The following is a 16,227-nucleotide window of genomic DNA, read 5'->3' on the forward strand; positions in this document are numbered from 1 at the left end:
CCAAAGAAGCTGTCCAATTTTAAGGTGAAATTTTACAGAACTCATGTTGTGTGGGAAAAGGGAAAAAATATAAAATAAAAACCAACCAGCCAAAAACAAAACAAAGAACAAAAAATGGTCATGTATACAAACATGGGTATGTGTTGGAAATAACATATTCAACTGCTAAATTTATGCCCATATATGAAATTTTAATCAATCACATGCTGGTACTTATATTGTTTGCATGCAAACAGTTATATGTTTGCATGACAACAGATTTTATCTGAAAACTAGCTTCCTTCAGAAAACTTCATTGCAACCATTTAGGGATGTTTTTGGACATAGATAGAGGAAGAGAGCAAGCTCAAAAGCACAGAACTACATCAATGAAGCCTATTGCAAGTCAGAGTAACCAATCACACATGCAAACATCTTCCATTATTTCAGAAGCACTTCAGTAACTATTTAATCAATCAGCCTAATTTCTCCTGAAGGTCAGTCTCTAGAAATACAATGTATGAAAATTTACAGCCTTGTTATAGAACAAGTAGATTAACAAGCTGCAATCACTGCCAACGTATGCTATTTAAAATATCCTGTTAGAAGAAACCTACTGCAGAGCTATCATTTGTTCTTTCAAATATAAATAATATGCACCCACAACAGAAAAAAAAAATAGTCTAAGACACCAGATTAGCAAAGCATTTGCTAGTGTCCTAACTGTCCAAATACTGGTTCTTCTTGAGCAGACAATAAAATTCATGAGAGGAGCTGAATGGAAACAATAAACTTCATGAGAGGCGTTTCCACCACAAAACAGGATGATTACTCCAGAAAGAAATTCCTCCCTCTGACTATCTTGTCAAAAAGGCTTTAAAAATCCATTTTTTTTGTGAAAAGACAGCAGTAGCAAAAAATAACCATATTCCATTTCATCCTATTAATGTGTCAAATTCTTAGACTACTTAGGGATATATTTTGTTCTATGCCCTGGGGAAAGCAGCTTAAAACATTGATTTTATCAACTGTACTGCATCTGTAGAACTGACCATATAAAACTTTGACAAACTGAGATTTTTGTCACAAGGAAAAGTTCTAATTCATCCATTTACAGAGGCAAGTGGAGAATATTGTCTAAACAAATGCTTTTTCCTATGTCTCAGCTGGACTCTGTATCACAAGACTGCGGGAAAGGGCTTGAAGAAGTAAACACCTCATTCACTGCTCCTGCTCCAGGTCATCCTGCTTTCATTGTCTGTGAAGGCAGTTCCCTATGCCCCTTTGCCATCTTGGAGGGATTATGGAGTTGACTTCCAACACCTACAAACAGTTTAACAGTTAATTAGCTGCAGCAGCAAATATGGCCCTGTAACACTCCAACACAATTACTCCTACCTCCTAGAACTCAGGAGTTCTGAGTTCTGTGCTGAAACACAGACATTATACCACATTACCATCAAACAACAGTTTTGCTGGTAACAGGTAATAGTTACTATTTTGCCTTCATTCTGTTTACCCAACAAGTTTACCATGGGAAATAAAAGATGAAAAACAAACTCAATTGCTGTGGTTCATTCCAATTCTGTACAAAAGACTGCACCAGGCATGTCATGGCAGTATATCTGCTCTGGTGTCTTACAATCTCTAGCGCATTTAAAGATGTTTTTCTGGTTTCAGAGAGAATAATGCCCTGAAGTACTTATTCACTGTAGACATTTATATCACACCCATCATGATGTGTTATATTTTCATCCCTGCCATTGTGACTTGCATTCCAATAACACCAGACGATGCAGTAGTGGCCATGTCTGTCACTGGGCTAACATGGCCATCACCGGGAATCCAAAAAGAGAAAAGCAACAAGAAGGGAGAGAGGGAATAGCAGGGCATGAAGCTAAAACGGCACACAACAGACCAAGAAGCTCCAGCAACAAGCACCGCAGCAGATACCAGAAAAAAAAAAAAAAATCTGGCATGCTTATGCAAATGCCAAGTTTTGACAATATCATTGACTAAGCCATGTTTTCACATCTGGATCTCAGTATTCCTTGCCACATCCCATCTGTTGCACCCAATACATATTGAGCTGGCATCTGAAGTCTGATGGAAGGACGACCTACACTCTTACATTTCACAGTGAAAGGCATGCTCCACTAACTCAAGTAGAAAGTCACATGCAATGCCTGCAAGCACCTCACTGGCCTGAGGCGAATTTGACCCTGGAAGTGATAGGTGGTACAGAAATGCAGACAAAGGAGAACGTGCATGCTATTTATAACCCAGTGAGAAACAGGTCAGATACACTTTAAGACAGTTTATTGTGTAAGCTAAGACAAAGTTCAAACATGTTAACATGGACTTTCAAAAAGTCATACTACTTTCCCTAGCTCTGTTGAACTCTGAGGCAGAACTAATTATCAAACTTAGATGCAGAAACACCAGCAATAAGGAAAACAGAGAACAAAAGAACCTCATCAGAGTGGACAACTACTCCCATTGCTATTCTCAGAAAGAAAAAAAAAAAAGACATCATTCCAATGTTTACAACTGTGTGAGAACACTAAAAGTAAAAAGAAGTCTATTTTTGTACTTTAGGTACAGCATAGATGTCAGAAGAGCAGCTTCTCTTCACATTGTTTCCTTGGTGAGACGGGTAGGAGAGAGCAGTTAAAACAAAGCAGACAATCCACATGTTCCCTGTTCACCAGCATCAAATATGTGTGCAGCAGTAAGGACCAAATGAAGGAGAGAGGAAAGAATATGCGAGGTTGCTAAAAGAGTCAGCCTCTCAAGAAGGTAGGTGCCGTCTGATGTTGTCCGTTGGGAATTCTTCTCAGGACATGCGATTTTTATCAAAGGCATACTGAGATCTCCACCAGAAGTTGCCAAGTTCAGTGTAGCCTCCCCCATCCAGCTTGCCCCTGCTTTCTCTGTAGCCTTCCAGCTGGAGAGACTCTTTGTATGCTATTGAGAACAGCAAGCTGTCATGGTGAAAGCAGGTGTCATAAAGCTGATGATAAATACAGTCCATCACCTTCAGTTGGCTTGTCCCAGTTTGAAAGAATAATATTTTGTCTAAGAAAATTATAATATGTGACCTACCCCTTAGTGTACCCTTTCACTATATTTTTTGTTGTATTTTAGATAGCTGCAATTCACTTTACAGCATACTGTCCAAGCCCACAAAGCAGAGGATAAAAGTATAAGAGTAGTTACATTAAACTCTTAACACAGAACGGGTAAGTGTTGGCAATATGCCTAATACTCGAGGGATTTTACAGTTCCTGTGTAAAGTTGATCCCTTCTGGCATTAAGCCTAACACTCTCCAGGGAATTTTTGTAAGTTGCCTCAGGCCTTTATAACACATTATCCAATATGCATTTTGGTATCACTATTTTCATTTTCTTCAACATTTTCTTCTTAAAAAAAAAAAAAAAAAAAAAGTTTTGAATGGTTAAGATAGAGACTCTAAAAGTACAAAGTCAAAGTCACTGTAAATTGCCTGAACACCGTTTATGTTCAGGAGTTAAGCCATGGCTGAAACATGAGAGATGGAAAAATAAAACAAATTAATCTGCAACAACCACTCCAAAGGAATGTCTTGCTATAGGAATCTATGCACCACCTTTTACATTAAAATGAAATATAACGGCATGCCTATAAAGGCATGCCAAGATCCACAGAGAACCTCCTCAAACACAAGCAGTATTGCAATCAGTCTCTTCATCCCACACCTAGAACTAATTCATGAATTAAACTTGAGGACTCTCCCATCCTCATCTATGCCATTTTGGAAACTCCTGGTCAGGACAGAAGAATCCACCAAGACCTATCCCTGTTGGCTCAAGAATGGTTCTCCCCAGCGATCACCAGAGCTGCAATTAATGATTTCCTTGCATTGATGGGTCTTGTGTTCCTTTTCAAGCATGTCAAGGCGACTGAAGTATATGCAAAGCTGGAAAATCTGTCATGCTGGATACAGCTAAGATCATTATCACTTAAACACTTTGCTGTACCTAAACATTGTCAATAAATAGGCTTAAAAACTGCTGAAAATTGATTAAAGAAAAGAGCTGAAAAAGAAAATAAGGCCTGAGTCAAGCTTTCTGCATAAGGAACTGCACAGAATACTGATGAACAACTTGTTTTCAGACTGCGCCAACTGACACAAAAAAACAGTACTAGAGAGCAAAAAAAATGTATGTAGAAGAGATTTCAAGTGTGGCTCAAGCTGCTTACTGATTAACACTTCTGCACATAACAAGCCTGACAGACCTGTGTGGTTATTGTTCAAAAGTGAAACAAGGCTCTCTTGGCCACTGTAGACAAATAATCCTTCCTGACCAAGTTCACAGTTCTCACACAGCTTAGCTGGAGCTGTTTCTCCTCACAGAAAGGAAAAAAAAAATAATCCAACCAACCAAAAACAAACAAAGAGCCCCACCCCAACAACAACAAAACCACACACATGATTAAAAATAAAATAAAATAAAATATTGAAACAAAAACAAAACAGCCACAAGATTTAACGTCGGTCAATATTTCTAGGTTAAGAACGAGTCCTATTGATCCTGTATAGGAAACATGAATTCTATCTTATCAGACATTTTACCATGAAAAAAAAATCTAGTTGCATTTGCAAGGAAACCATAATAGGAAATAAAATACATGAGGATTTTTCATCTAAAGGCACACACTTAACTTTGTAGAAATCACAGAAATGGAAGATGATAACTATTATAAAATAACCGTAAAATGGACAGCAAAAGGGATCAACATATATCTGCATATGTTCCTTTAATGGCTAGTTTCTTTAAATACCAGTAAGCATTTCCTTTTACCTGCATATGTCCAGATTATCTTCCTCAAGCCCCATCTCAAGTATTTTCATGTCAGCTCTTTACAGCTATAACACAGCCTCAGTCACATACCCACACACAGAGTACAAAACAGTTCTGGTAGAGCAACCAGAGTGGAACAAAAGGCCAGACTGACTTCCAAGACTTGAACTATGTATGAAGCATCATCTGCTGCCAGAGAGAAAGGGGCACAATGGTGTGGCTATGGCTGCCATGTCTAAGAGCTGCTTGTAATTTCTAGAAAGTCTTGCCAGACATAGCAGGTCTGGCAAACATATAAAGAAAGAAGACCAAAAGTCATGATGACATGCTGCCACCCCACTTCCTGTGTCCCTGTGGGACCTCTCCACCAGGTTATGAGAACACTAGCTGGATGTGCAGCAGCTACACCACCTCCATGTACAGCAAGTACCTCACTGGAGAATTCCTACCACAGTGGAAATTCTCTATCAGGCAAATTTGAGTAGCTTTAAGACTGCAGTGTATTGTCTAACATGGCAGGAAAATCTACTACTAAGCCTCAAATAAGCTTCCATAAATATTTGTGTATGATCACAGTGTTTCAGGCCAAGGATCCAGCTCCCCCAGGACCTGACCCTCCTCTGTCCCTACTGGACCCTACCAGGTAATGCTGAGGGAAAAAGATAAGGTTTCCTTAGCAGCCAACTCCAGTAACTACCTAAATCAGCAGCAATGTGTTTGTTTTTAATACGTCTTGATGGAGTTCAAAAACATACGATTTAATTCGCAGAGTAAGAGAAAGCAGGTACAGGTGTTGAACATGTTGGCACTCAGAAAATGTGTTCTATTTTCCAAAAGATTTGGGATTTTTATTACTACGTTAGATGTGACAACACTCAGGATGTGCATGAACATCCTCCAGCTCATGCTGACAAAATTTGAAAAAGTGAAAAAGACAAGGAATAAGAAAAGATACTGGATTTTCTAGAAGATGAAATGCTACTTAGATATGTGTATTCAGAACAGATAAGCTAAGTAATATATCTTTGAATAAATAACATTGCCTGGGCATCATTACACTTAAAGGGCAGTTCTAATGTGAACCACATGAAGATCAGACTTTCTTTTTAAATTTTCATTATTAACAGAACATGCAGTAGAAAGCTAGATATTTTTTTTAATGGTATAGGTTTTCATTACAAGACCTCTCAACAGATGTGCATTGAAAAGAGAAGCTGAAGACAAATGCTGACCACATTTCAGTCTTCTGTCTTTCTTTGCTGCTCTCAAACCTTTCTGCTCATTTTTACCTGATGTCTCTCCAGTTCTTTTTCACCATAGCAGCTAGTGTCAATAGAGATCTGCTTTCAAAGTCTGAGTAAATCTATAATGTGTGGAACTAATTACTCACAAAAAGTGGTCAAATAGACACACCAAATGTAATGTGACACTGTAGATTTCCAAAGTCAAATATGTGTACTGTTATACTTGCAGTTTGCACCTAATTTATATGTGAAAATATCTAATTTGGGAAGACAAAAGTGTTCATTCTTAGCAACAAAAACAACCTACTCTCACATTTTCCAGTACTGAAAAAAAATCCACCATTATACTATTTTATTTTTTGGATGCACAAAACAGTACTAGAAAGCACATCATACATTCAGTACCACACAGGAGGTACAGTAGTTGAAGTCAGAGGCATACACAAGTGCCTGTCAAGACTTGCTTTTTTTCCCTACAGTGAGAAAACGCAGTGTGTTCTAGGTTCTTGTCATGCACAGAAGTGTAACAGTTTCTGTTAATGTGACTTGAGGTGGCAACCTTTCTAAAAATCCTTTTCTTTCAAAGCTTTGCATCGTTATACAAGATAAAGATAGTCTTCATGAAAATAAAAGATTCTCAGCATGTTGCTGAGAGCATGTTGCACTTACTGTACGTTATTACTGTTCTCTTTGTACACTCAGCACCATCTCCTGTCAAAAAAACTCCATAGAAAAAAGGTACATAGTTGCACACAATATTCTGTTCTTTATCCCAAACTGAAGCTCATGGTCTTTTTAAAAATGGTTTATCCATTATTGAAAATGAGCAGGAAAGCTATTTGCCAACACCAAAAAGTCATTTTCTTGTGTATCTTGCTGCTTTTACTAGTCCATATATTTTAAAGTTAAAAAAGAAAAACAACAACAATAATCTCTGAATAGTGCAAACCTCTATACAGATACAAAGACAACTGTAAAAGGAAAACTATTGTCTTCCTGAGAAAAAGCTTTAACTAAAACAAATACCTATCAAAAAACATTGCCCTCCATGTACCAGCCACTAGTAAAGGACAAAAAAAGACCTGCATGAGCATAAGTTACATGAATAGTTTTAGAGGTTTATAGTCTTATTTGTAAGCTTTATTCAGCTTATCAGTGTCTAAGAAAATTATATGGATGCAGCTAAGTGTATTTGACTAAGTGTATTTGGCAAAGTGTATGAGACTTAGTTCTTCTATGATATATAGAAGATATATATGTCCTAGCACACGTAATCTTTAATTTCCTAAGCAGGCCTGTTACTAAAAAGAACATTAAAGCAGGAGGAATTACTAACCCCAATCAATAGAAACAGAATCCAAAGTCCATGGTACCTGAAGCCCTTAGTATCTTCTTCCATGGTAACTTATCTTCCTGCACTATGTAGAGTTTCCACCATTCTATAAATTCTCAAAAATCAAACCACAACATATTCTTGCATGGGATAACCTGATTTTACAAGTAAATACTACAACATCTGTCTGATGAATGAAAAGGCACTGAGAAGAAAGAAGGTAGACGAGGGTACAATCAAGAGCTCTGTGGCCATTCACTAGCCATCCTATATTGCCTGATTACAGAACAAATATCCAAAGCATGCTTTTGGAAAGACAAGCATGTGTATATGTTAGTGTCACCCATGTTCTTTATCTCCTAATGTCTTTCCTTAAGTTCTTCATTTATTTTGCAACTGTCGCTGTCTGTTGCCTTTTCAGTTACTTGGTTCCAAAATGTTTAACCAGCATTGTTTATACATAAGCTTCCCTAATGCCAGCCCTTCCACCAGAATCACTGTTTGCTGTGATTCAAAATTGCAGACTGCTTTACATACACAGTAGGTGAGTGGGCCAAGGAACAAAGATGGAAATGACAAAACAGGAACACCGTGGTCAGGCAGAGCAGATCCAAAACCCCAAATGCCAAGGACAATAAACTAGGTGACATTCTCTTCATCATGTGATGCTCTCTGCAAGACATGCAGCTGGTGGAGCAGCTGCTGCATAAGTTGTTTTAGAGATCCCTGAATGGGATCCCTGAATTATATTTAAGTAAGTAATTTTGAACAGAGCAGGAACCAAGCTCTACCTGTAGTGACAGAGAAACATTTTCCTCCAGAGCTCTTCATGTGAGGAGCCCACCTCTCCTTGCTGCCAATAGCAGAAGCCTTAAGCTAGATGGTGTAAATACACCCACCACCAACAACAAAGCAAGCATCAGACAAGCAATCTCAGAGGTCACCCAATGAATATGTATATGCATTACTACAGGCCTGACTCAGCAGAGCACTCAAGCATGCAGTTAACTTTCAACTTGTTCTGAAATACTGGTGGTTTCAAGCCTGCATGCCTTGCTGAAGAATGTTGGACTTACTAAATTTTCTAAGCAGAGTAATGAAGAAAAAAGGAAAACTGAGAAAAGCAACAGGCTTGGCATAAAGCAAGAAATCTGTCTCCTTTTCTGTACTTGCACTTAGATATAAATTCAAGCTTTTCCTGGTATTTTAAAATATTTAATTCCTTTCTATCCATTAAATCCTTAGGTCTATGCACCAAAATTCCTCAAAAATAGTGTCCTGATTTTAGCTTGGCCAGAATCCATAATTACTGAAACCTTAAAGTTCTCTTCTAACTTCATAGACTGAAGAGCAGATAATAGAGTATTTTCTGATAAAGGTGTAAATCTCTGATGTACAACTACTTACCCAAAGAGAATCTGCATCAAAATCTTGTAAGAGCTATGCATCATTATTTTCCACAGCACACACAGTGGTTCCAGAAATTGGATTGAAAATCTAAGGTTGAGACATCCTCTAAGGTGCTTTACAGCTTGCCCTGCCTAAGCACTCTAAAAACTATGACTACATTGCTGCTTTCATTGGTAAGCAGCTGTTAGTCACCAGCGGAAAGCTGTGCTCATACATCCAAGATGGAATATTTCTGATAGCACTCACAAAGTTCTGACTTTACAGAGCACAAAACAACTATTTGGATTTGTTGAGTTAGGTTAGGAAAGCAAAGTCAGACCACACTGTTTATAAGGAATTTTAGGATAGCTCCGGGAGTATGAGCAACTGCTGTAAATTACAAAGCTCTTGGAAAAAAAACACGTGATTAATTACTTTAGTTGAAAATAGAAAAACATTCTGTTTCAGTTTCTCCTCTGTTGTAGAGTGGTAAAGAAGGTACTGGATTTACTGAAACCAATACCATCTAGCTATGTGATACTGGAGAAGAAATGCTGTTACTAAAAACAATATAAAAAGTTTTACCTTTACCTGTGCACAGGGAGAATGTGTTTCCAAATTCTTGCTGTTTTGGCTTTAAGGATTGTGGGGCTGGCAGTCCTGGGGGCTGCAGGACTTCAAATAAAGGCTTCCCATTTGTAACCACTTGTCTTCTGGGACTTAGAGCGGGAAGGTGAATGGTACTGTCAATGATGTTGCTCTGAGGAGCTACCCCTCCTCCTAGGGGCATCTTTAAGTGTAGGCTGGCAGAAAAGTTTCCAATAGCCGGGCTTTGGCTGCTGCTATCTGAAGATACACAGGGAGTTCCTGCATGAACTCTGATGGGTGGGATCTGCTGTTCACTGATCATCCCAGTTCCATGAGAAATACCTGTTGTCCGATGGCTCATACTGCATGACCTCCCATTCATTTTTAAGGAGTTAATGAAATCAAAGCGTGGTTTTACAGACCCACAGCTATGACTGATATCAATCCAAAGTCAGTAAGTAATCCATTGTGTATTACACCTGTTAAAAAATAAATAAATACATAAATAAAAATAATTGATGGTTTAGTAAATAATGTATAAAAGACAGGTCTGCCTCTGGCTGTTAACTTGGAGACATCACCGGTTACAAGCAACCAAGTACAAGTACTACATGGCCTATCAGGGAGAAAGAACAAAGCCAAGCAATAACTCACGGCTCCAATGTGGAGAGAACCTGCCCCTTCAAAAGCTGAAGTTTGCAATAAGGTCAGCTGCCTTCGCATTAGCTAAACCAGCCATGAAATGAAGTGAATGCTGAGCAACTGAAAGAATGCAGCCAGGAGTGAAAAGACTCTCTGATAAGGCATCGTTGTTAGGATGAACAGGGATATCTCCCCTTTTCCTGCCACCTCCTCAGTCTATTAATTAAAATGGTGCTGAAAAGCAAACACAGCAGGGCAGCACTATGCCAATGCAGACAAAACAGGAAAGAGATGCCAGTTCACATCCTAAAGGATGTACACACAACAAAAAGGAGAGGAAAAAGCAAAACCACAGAAATGCCTCTTTGGACCTTCCAACACTGGTGGGGCTTCACTGTAGAAAAAACTATTACAAGAAAGTACAGTGTAGCAGTATTTGTGAATGTAACTACAAAAGTGGATGCCCACTGTAAACCGACAGATATAATGAAACTTAGATATCATCATACAGTGGCAAATTTTCATGGCCATCTTTTGATTATGATAATAATTGTGGAACTCTGACTTTCCACAAAGACACATTTCTCATTTAAGTTTTCCCGTTACTTCAATCTTAGAAGAAAAGACCGGTTAAATGTATTGAGTGATCATCTCAGACATGACCTATGCCACAGCAAAATCAACTAGATCTAAACATTTCCCAATATAAAAAAGATTTTGTAGACAAAAGCTGCACTTGTCAGTGTAAATCACTAGGCTAAGGTATCACACAGATGGGGAAATTTCAGCCATAGCTCAGCTGAATAGCGTATGCCCAACTTTCATCACTAGGTTCATATGTTTAACATTAAGTACATGGTTAAGTAGTTTTTTCAATCATGGACTCTGTGCCTAATTGACTTGTTCTGACATCCAAATTGACAGAAATAAAACTGAAATTCAGCTCCAATTATGGTCTTAAATCATGTATACAGTAAGGTTTTAATTAAATATTATGACTGTGCTGCAGCAAAACATTGAACTATAACTTCTATCTTCAGCACATGAGGTTTTCAGCATTGAAGCTAGTAATGTTACGATCAGTATATTCATGATCAAAGTTTGTGTAGAACCTTCAGGCTTAACTCTTGGATTACTATGTCCCAATTTTCTCCCTCTGTGAGCTGCCAAAAAAAAATAATATATTTTTTGCAAAATTGCATTCATATCACACCTCCAGACTAGAGTAAAAGTCATCTAAGCGACTGTGTAGATACACATGTATAGATATTCACATACACACGCTACAGTTTAAACTCACTAACAATTAAAGGTCTAAGCATATTATCTTCAAAGACAAGAGTAATATTATGGCTGATGTCAGTAAGAGAGAGAGATGCCCTAACCACACGGGTTTGGTCTCAAAAGATGTGTTTAGAATACTATTTTTATTGTTATATTTTTATATTATGGGAATAAAAATTGTAAAGAACACCAATTAAAAGCAATATTATTTACTGTCATGCCTTGATGAAGCACAAATCATTCTTTGCAATTCAACCAAGGACAGACAGAGCTGAATGTTCTTAAATCCTCAGTTTGTTTTAAAAGCAGAATGTACTCTGTCCTAACACAGGTGACTAGTTCCTTAGAAAAGGAAACACAAACAAAGGCAGTTGTTTTGCTCGTAAGGCTATATACCATGGCATTATAAACTGGCTACAGATAGCAATCATTCTTGTCCGTAATCCCTGTCTGTGAAAAGTACTAATATAATCAAGAAAAGATTACACATGATAAATGCATTAGCTTTACTCAGTAAAAGCATCTTTAGTTTAATCAACAAATACACACATGGTTTACACAGACCTACCAGCTCAGGCAAAATCCAGGTCAAAGCTGTTTGGTCTCCTTACTGTTCTTCTTCTACAGTAACTGTATTTTACAATGAATAACACTGTTCTGTACTGTCTTTGCCTCACTTTTATCACTGGATACTGCTGTTTCTTTCACACTTGAAGAGAAGGCCTCTGGGCCTGTAAATTCTTTATTAAAGCCAGTAAAGATATGTTTTGAACCAAATGACCTGAAAGTGCACAAAAAACAACCTTTATTCTTTTTATGGATGAAAGCAGAAACAATTTAAGTAATTTCTCTACAATTTCTTTGCCAATTTATCTTTCTGATTCCATCATGAGGATGTGTAACACTATATTAACATGAAAATTGGCACTTTCTGTAAAACACTAAAGCACCCTGGAGAGCGTTACTTTTCTCATCTCTTTTGAATTATTATTTTGTTGTACCTTTAATATAATTTACTTGTTCACAAGTGCCCTTTCATTAATTTGATTTGTTTAGTATCAGCTTCCATCAAAATGACATTCTTATATCAAAGTCAGAGTGGCTAAACTGCACTGAAGCATATGTAACTAACTAAAAGCCAATCGGATGCTAATTAAATTCTAAAAGTCTAAATGACTTTTACATCATAAATAGCTCCCGATTATAGACATTTATAAAAGCAAAAAGACATGATAACCATAGTGATCTTAGAAGTTGTAGGAATATTGCATCAGATACTGTTGTTTATTTACCTTACCCTTAGAAATTCCGAATAGGGTTGAAACTTACATATAATAAATTAAGAACACAAAAATACAAAAGAAAAGAATACTATCCCGAGACTGAACAGTTGTGCCAGACAAATTCTTTTGTAGTACCAAAGCAGTGTACAAGCACTTGCCACCTTTCAATGAAATATTTCTCTCCATCAATGAGACATCGCAGTGTCCTTTCCTACTTGCTCTGATGTCAAAGGAAATACATTTAGGTCCACCGCTTCTGAAGTCTCTTTTTGTAAGCTGACATTACTCAAAGCTCTATGACTCTGCATCTATCAATAACAGCATGACAGCACAGTTACTCAAAATCCATAACAATGATTCATAAATTCACTTTCAGAAAACCATGTAGTAAAATTTAAATTCAAGCTGAATCTCTGGAAAATGTGAGTAATAATCCTTCAGGAAGGAAAACAAAAGATGAATTCACAAGCCTTTGCCTGCAGTGCAGTATGCCATATAGTCTGCTCTTACAGTGCAGTTTTGAAAAGTGCTGGTTTATCACTCCACCCACTGAAGTAAGAGGTAATACACCACTGAGTTTCAGTAAGTGCTGAATTAGCCCACTGCAGACATCAGTTTAAGAAGCTGTAATTAATCCAGCTTAGGAGACACTTTCACAGTTTGATTAGGTGGTATTTATCAGACGTGGGCACTTTGCACATCAGGTATCAAGCACTATCAAAGTATCAAGCAATAACAAAGAAGGCTGAAGGACAACACAGCACACAGTCCCTCCTTCATACTCTTCCACTGGAAACCCTTACCTCACCTCCACAGCAGCTACCATGAGAGCAGACACACGGCATCACCCCTTCGTGCACCTGGACCATGCGCTGCAGGACTGCGAGCGCCATCTTCACCTCACCAAGACCAAGGACAGCTTCTATCCAGCATCCCCCTGCCCCATCTCGGCACTGGTCCAGAGGAGGGCTCCAGAATGGGGGTGCCCCACCTCAGCCCTGCTGACCGCCCCTTGTCTACAGAAACTGGGCCCTGGAAGCTGCTGTGTATCACAGCTGCTGTGAAAAGCACGCACCCTGACAGAAGCTCCACAGCCACCAGCTTAACAACTTGTCTTCTAAAAAACACACGCTCACCAAACGAAGTACTGGTTTGACACCTTCTGCACAGGTATCTGGCTACAGTTCAGAAACCAAAAAGGTAACTATGGGTTTTCCTTTTCCTTTCCAAGGGAAGGAGATTTAACTAGGAAAAAAAAAAAAAAAAAAAAAAAAAAAAAAAAAAAAACACTAAACTTAGAGCTTGGAACTCAGCTTGGAACAATACGCAGATCAGGAACCACAACTGCAATAAAGAAAGATGTTGTGGCTTCAAAACTGAAGCTACGAAATACACTTTCCACACAATTTATAGAATCTTTTCCCCACACTCCATGCAAGCCTGCATCTCAGAAGCTATGCAGTACTGACAACAGTAAGTACCTTACATTAGCATCCACTGTTTTGGTCATTTGTGTCCTTTTCATGACACCTGCACTTTTGGACTACCACAGGGGCATGGATTCTAAACTGCAGTACCCTGATGATACCGCATTTATTTAAGCCCAGGTAGTTATCCAATAAAAATGATGGAAGAGTCATACAGTCTCCAGGTTTCTGGTTCTCCACGGTCAGCAGAAAGTCTTCTTGAAACGACATCAACAAGCAAGGCACATGAAAGTAAGAGGAGGTTGCCTACAGCACTGTAAGACAACCAGCCTCCAAACACAACCGAATTTCTCAGAGCTCATGTAATAAATACACTAATTACTTATTACTTGCATCACTATAATTCCTGGGAAGATTAGTCATAGAAAGGAATGCCTTTGTGCAAGGGACTGTACAAACATAGCACAGAATGCAGCCACCAATACTGCTGTGACTGCCATCAGAATGGCAGCCGTTATCAGTAGACAGGATGATGTATATCCTCATGTAGTCGGGACCCAAAATTTTTACCACTCTGCCAGAAAAATCTCCTCAGGTTTTTATGGTGGTAACTAGGATCTCCTCAGACTTTTCTCCGTTAGGACTGAGAGTGGCAGGGCTGTGCCACTGCAAGTGGTTGCTGCAGCCAAACAGCGGGAGCTTTCCAGGAGCAGCGTTATTCTCACTAGGGTGAGCTACAAACTTCAGGCGAGCTGACAGAGAAACCCAGCACAACCTGGAAGCAGCGGGCACTGTCTGAGGCGTGCTTTCGGACCTGCTGTTGATAGCTGCAGCAGGTGTGAGCGTGAGCAGGAGACGGGGAACCACCGACGGTGTTCCCATGGGAGGAAGGGACAGCAGCCACACGGCCAGAGGCACCTGTCCCGGTGCCCCGCTGCCACCACCCCACGCTGCCGCGGACAGATGTCCCATCAGATGCCCACTGCCACCCGTACCTCACCCACACGCCTCACCGCTGAAATTGGAGCGCCCTCAGCCCGGGCCAAAACCCAACCGGGGGTCTGAGGAGAGGAGGGCACTGCTGAAAGCCGCGAAGCCCGAGGAGCCGCGGTGACCGGCCGCACGCAGGCCCTCAGACGAGGCAGAGCTGCCACCTCGCCGGGCACTGCCCGCGGGACGCCCGGTCCCGGGCCAGTCCCCGCCGCGGGGGTCCCGACATCTGGTCCTCGCCTCGCCCCCCGCGCCCCGCCGGCCCCGCTCCGCGCCGCTCCCGCTGCCCCCGCGCTGCTCCGCGCCGCCGGCGGGTCAGGCTCTGCCGCTGCCGCCTCCCCCGGCCCGTACCTATCTCCGCTTATTCACCCGCGGGATGACCCGTCTCTCCCGGGAGGCTGTCTGTCTGTCTGTGCCGTCCTGCCAGACGGCGCTGCGCCCTCATCTCCGCGGCAGGCGGGTTGGTCAGCGCGGTGAGTAACGGCCAAGTAACTTCACCGCCGCCGCGTTTGTTTTGCTTTTTCTCCCCCAACAACCCTCTCTCCCCCCCCTCCCTCCCGCCCGGCTCTGACGCGGGGGCCGGGAGCTGCCGACTCAACCTCTCCCGGCGGCGGCGGCGGAGGGGCCGAGCCCCCGCCGGGGGGCCGGGGGCAGGCGGGACGGAGCCCGGCCGGGCCGCGCACGCCCCGTCGCGCTCACCTCCCGCCTCCCCCGCCGGCAGCGAGCAGCTCCCCGCGGAGCCCGGCCGGGCCGTGCCGGCGCTGTCATGTGCCCGCCGGCCCCGCCGTTAACCCTTGCCGACGCCATTTGGGGCGGCGAGGGGGCTCTGCGGGGGATGGAGGGGATGGGAGGCCGGGGGGTGGAGGTGGTCGCACGCGGGGGACGGTGTGAGGCTGAAGGGCTGCTGCCCGTGGGGTGGATATAGGTGTTTAGAAGGTCTCTAGGGGCTGCAGGGCGGCTGGAGGGGGTCTTGGGGCTGCATGGGGCTGCGTGGTGCTGTTAAGGGGGATGCGTGGGGACGTGCTGTGGGGTCCGGAGGGGCTGGGGAGGAGGTGAGGGAAGGGGACAGCGCCACTGCCGTGGGAAGGAGAATCAAGGGGCTGGATGCCTGTCGACACTCCTGTGTGCTTTTTAGAAATGCGGCGTGAAGGCAGCTCTTCTGTCTTACGAGACAGAAGAGTGGTCCTACTTGAAAACACCAGAGACTGGACTAGCAATGGGAT

General features: G+C 41.4%; 1 protein-coding gene across 5 annotated transcripts in view; it reads right to left on the reverse strand.

Moving 5' to 3' along the window:
- The window catches only part of GLIS3 (GLIS family zinc finger 3), a 181,666-nt gene extending 166,145 nt beyond the window's left edge, over positions 1-15,521 (reverse strand). For 2 of the 5 annotated variants that reach the window (XM_082783465.1, XM_082783462.1), the window contains exons 1-2: positions 15,356-15,521; positions 9,376-9,857 (exon numbers count right to left, since the gene is read on the reverse strand). In XM_082783465.1, coding sequence (XP_082639591.1) covers positions 9,376-9,760 — 385 coding nt within the window. In that variant the 5' untranslated portion in view covers positions 9,761-9,857; positions 15,356-15,521. Of the gene's footprint in view, positions 1-9,375; positions 9,858-11,872; positions 11,946-15,355 lie in introns of those variants that run through there. The other 3 variants (XM_082783463.1, XM_082783464.1, XM_082783467.1) reach the window with 3 other exon arrangements.
- Between the last annotated feature and the right edge of the window lie 706 nt (positions 15,522-16,227).

This window comes from Aythya marila (assembly GCF_965140915.1).
Source record: "Aythya marila genome assembly, chromosome: Z".
In the NCBI taxonomy this organism is placed as follows: Eukaryota; Metazoa; Chordata; class Aves; order Anseriformes; family Anatidae; genus Aythya; species Aythya marila.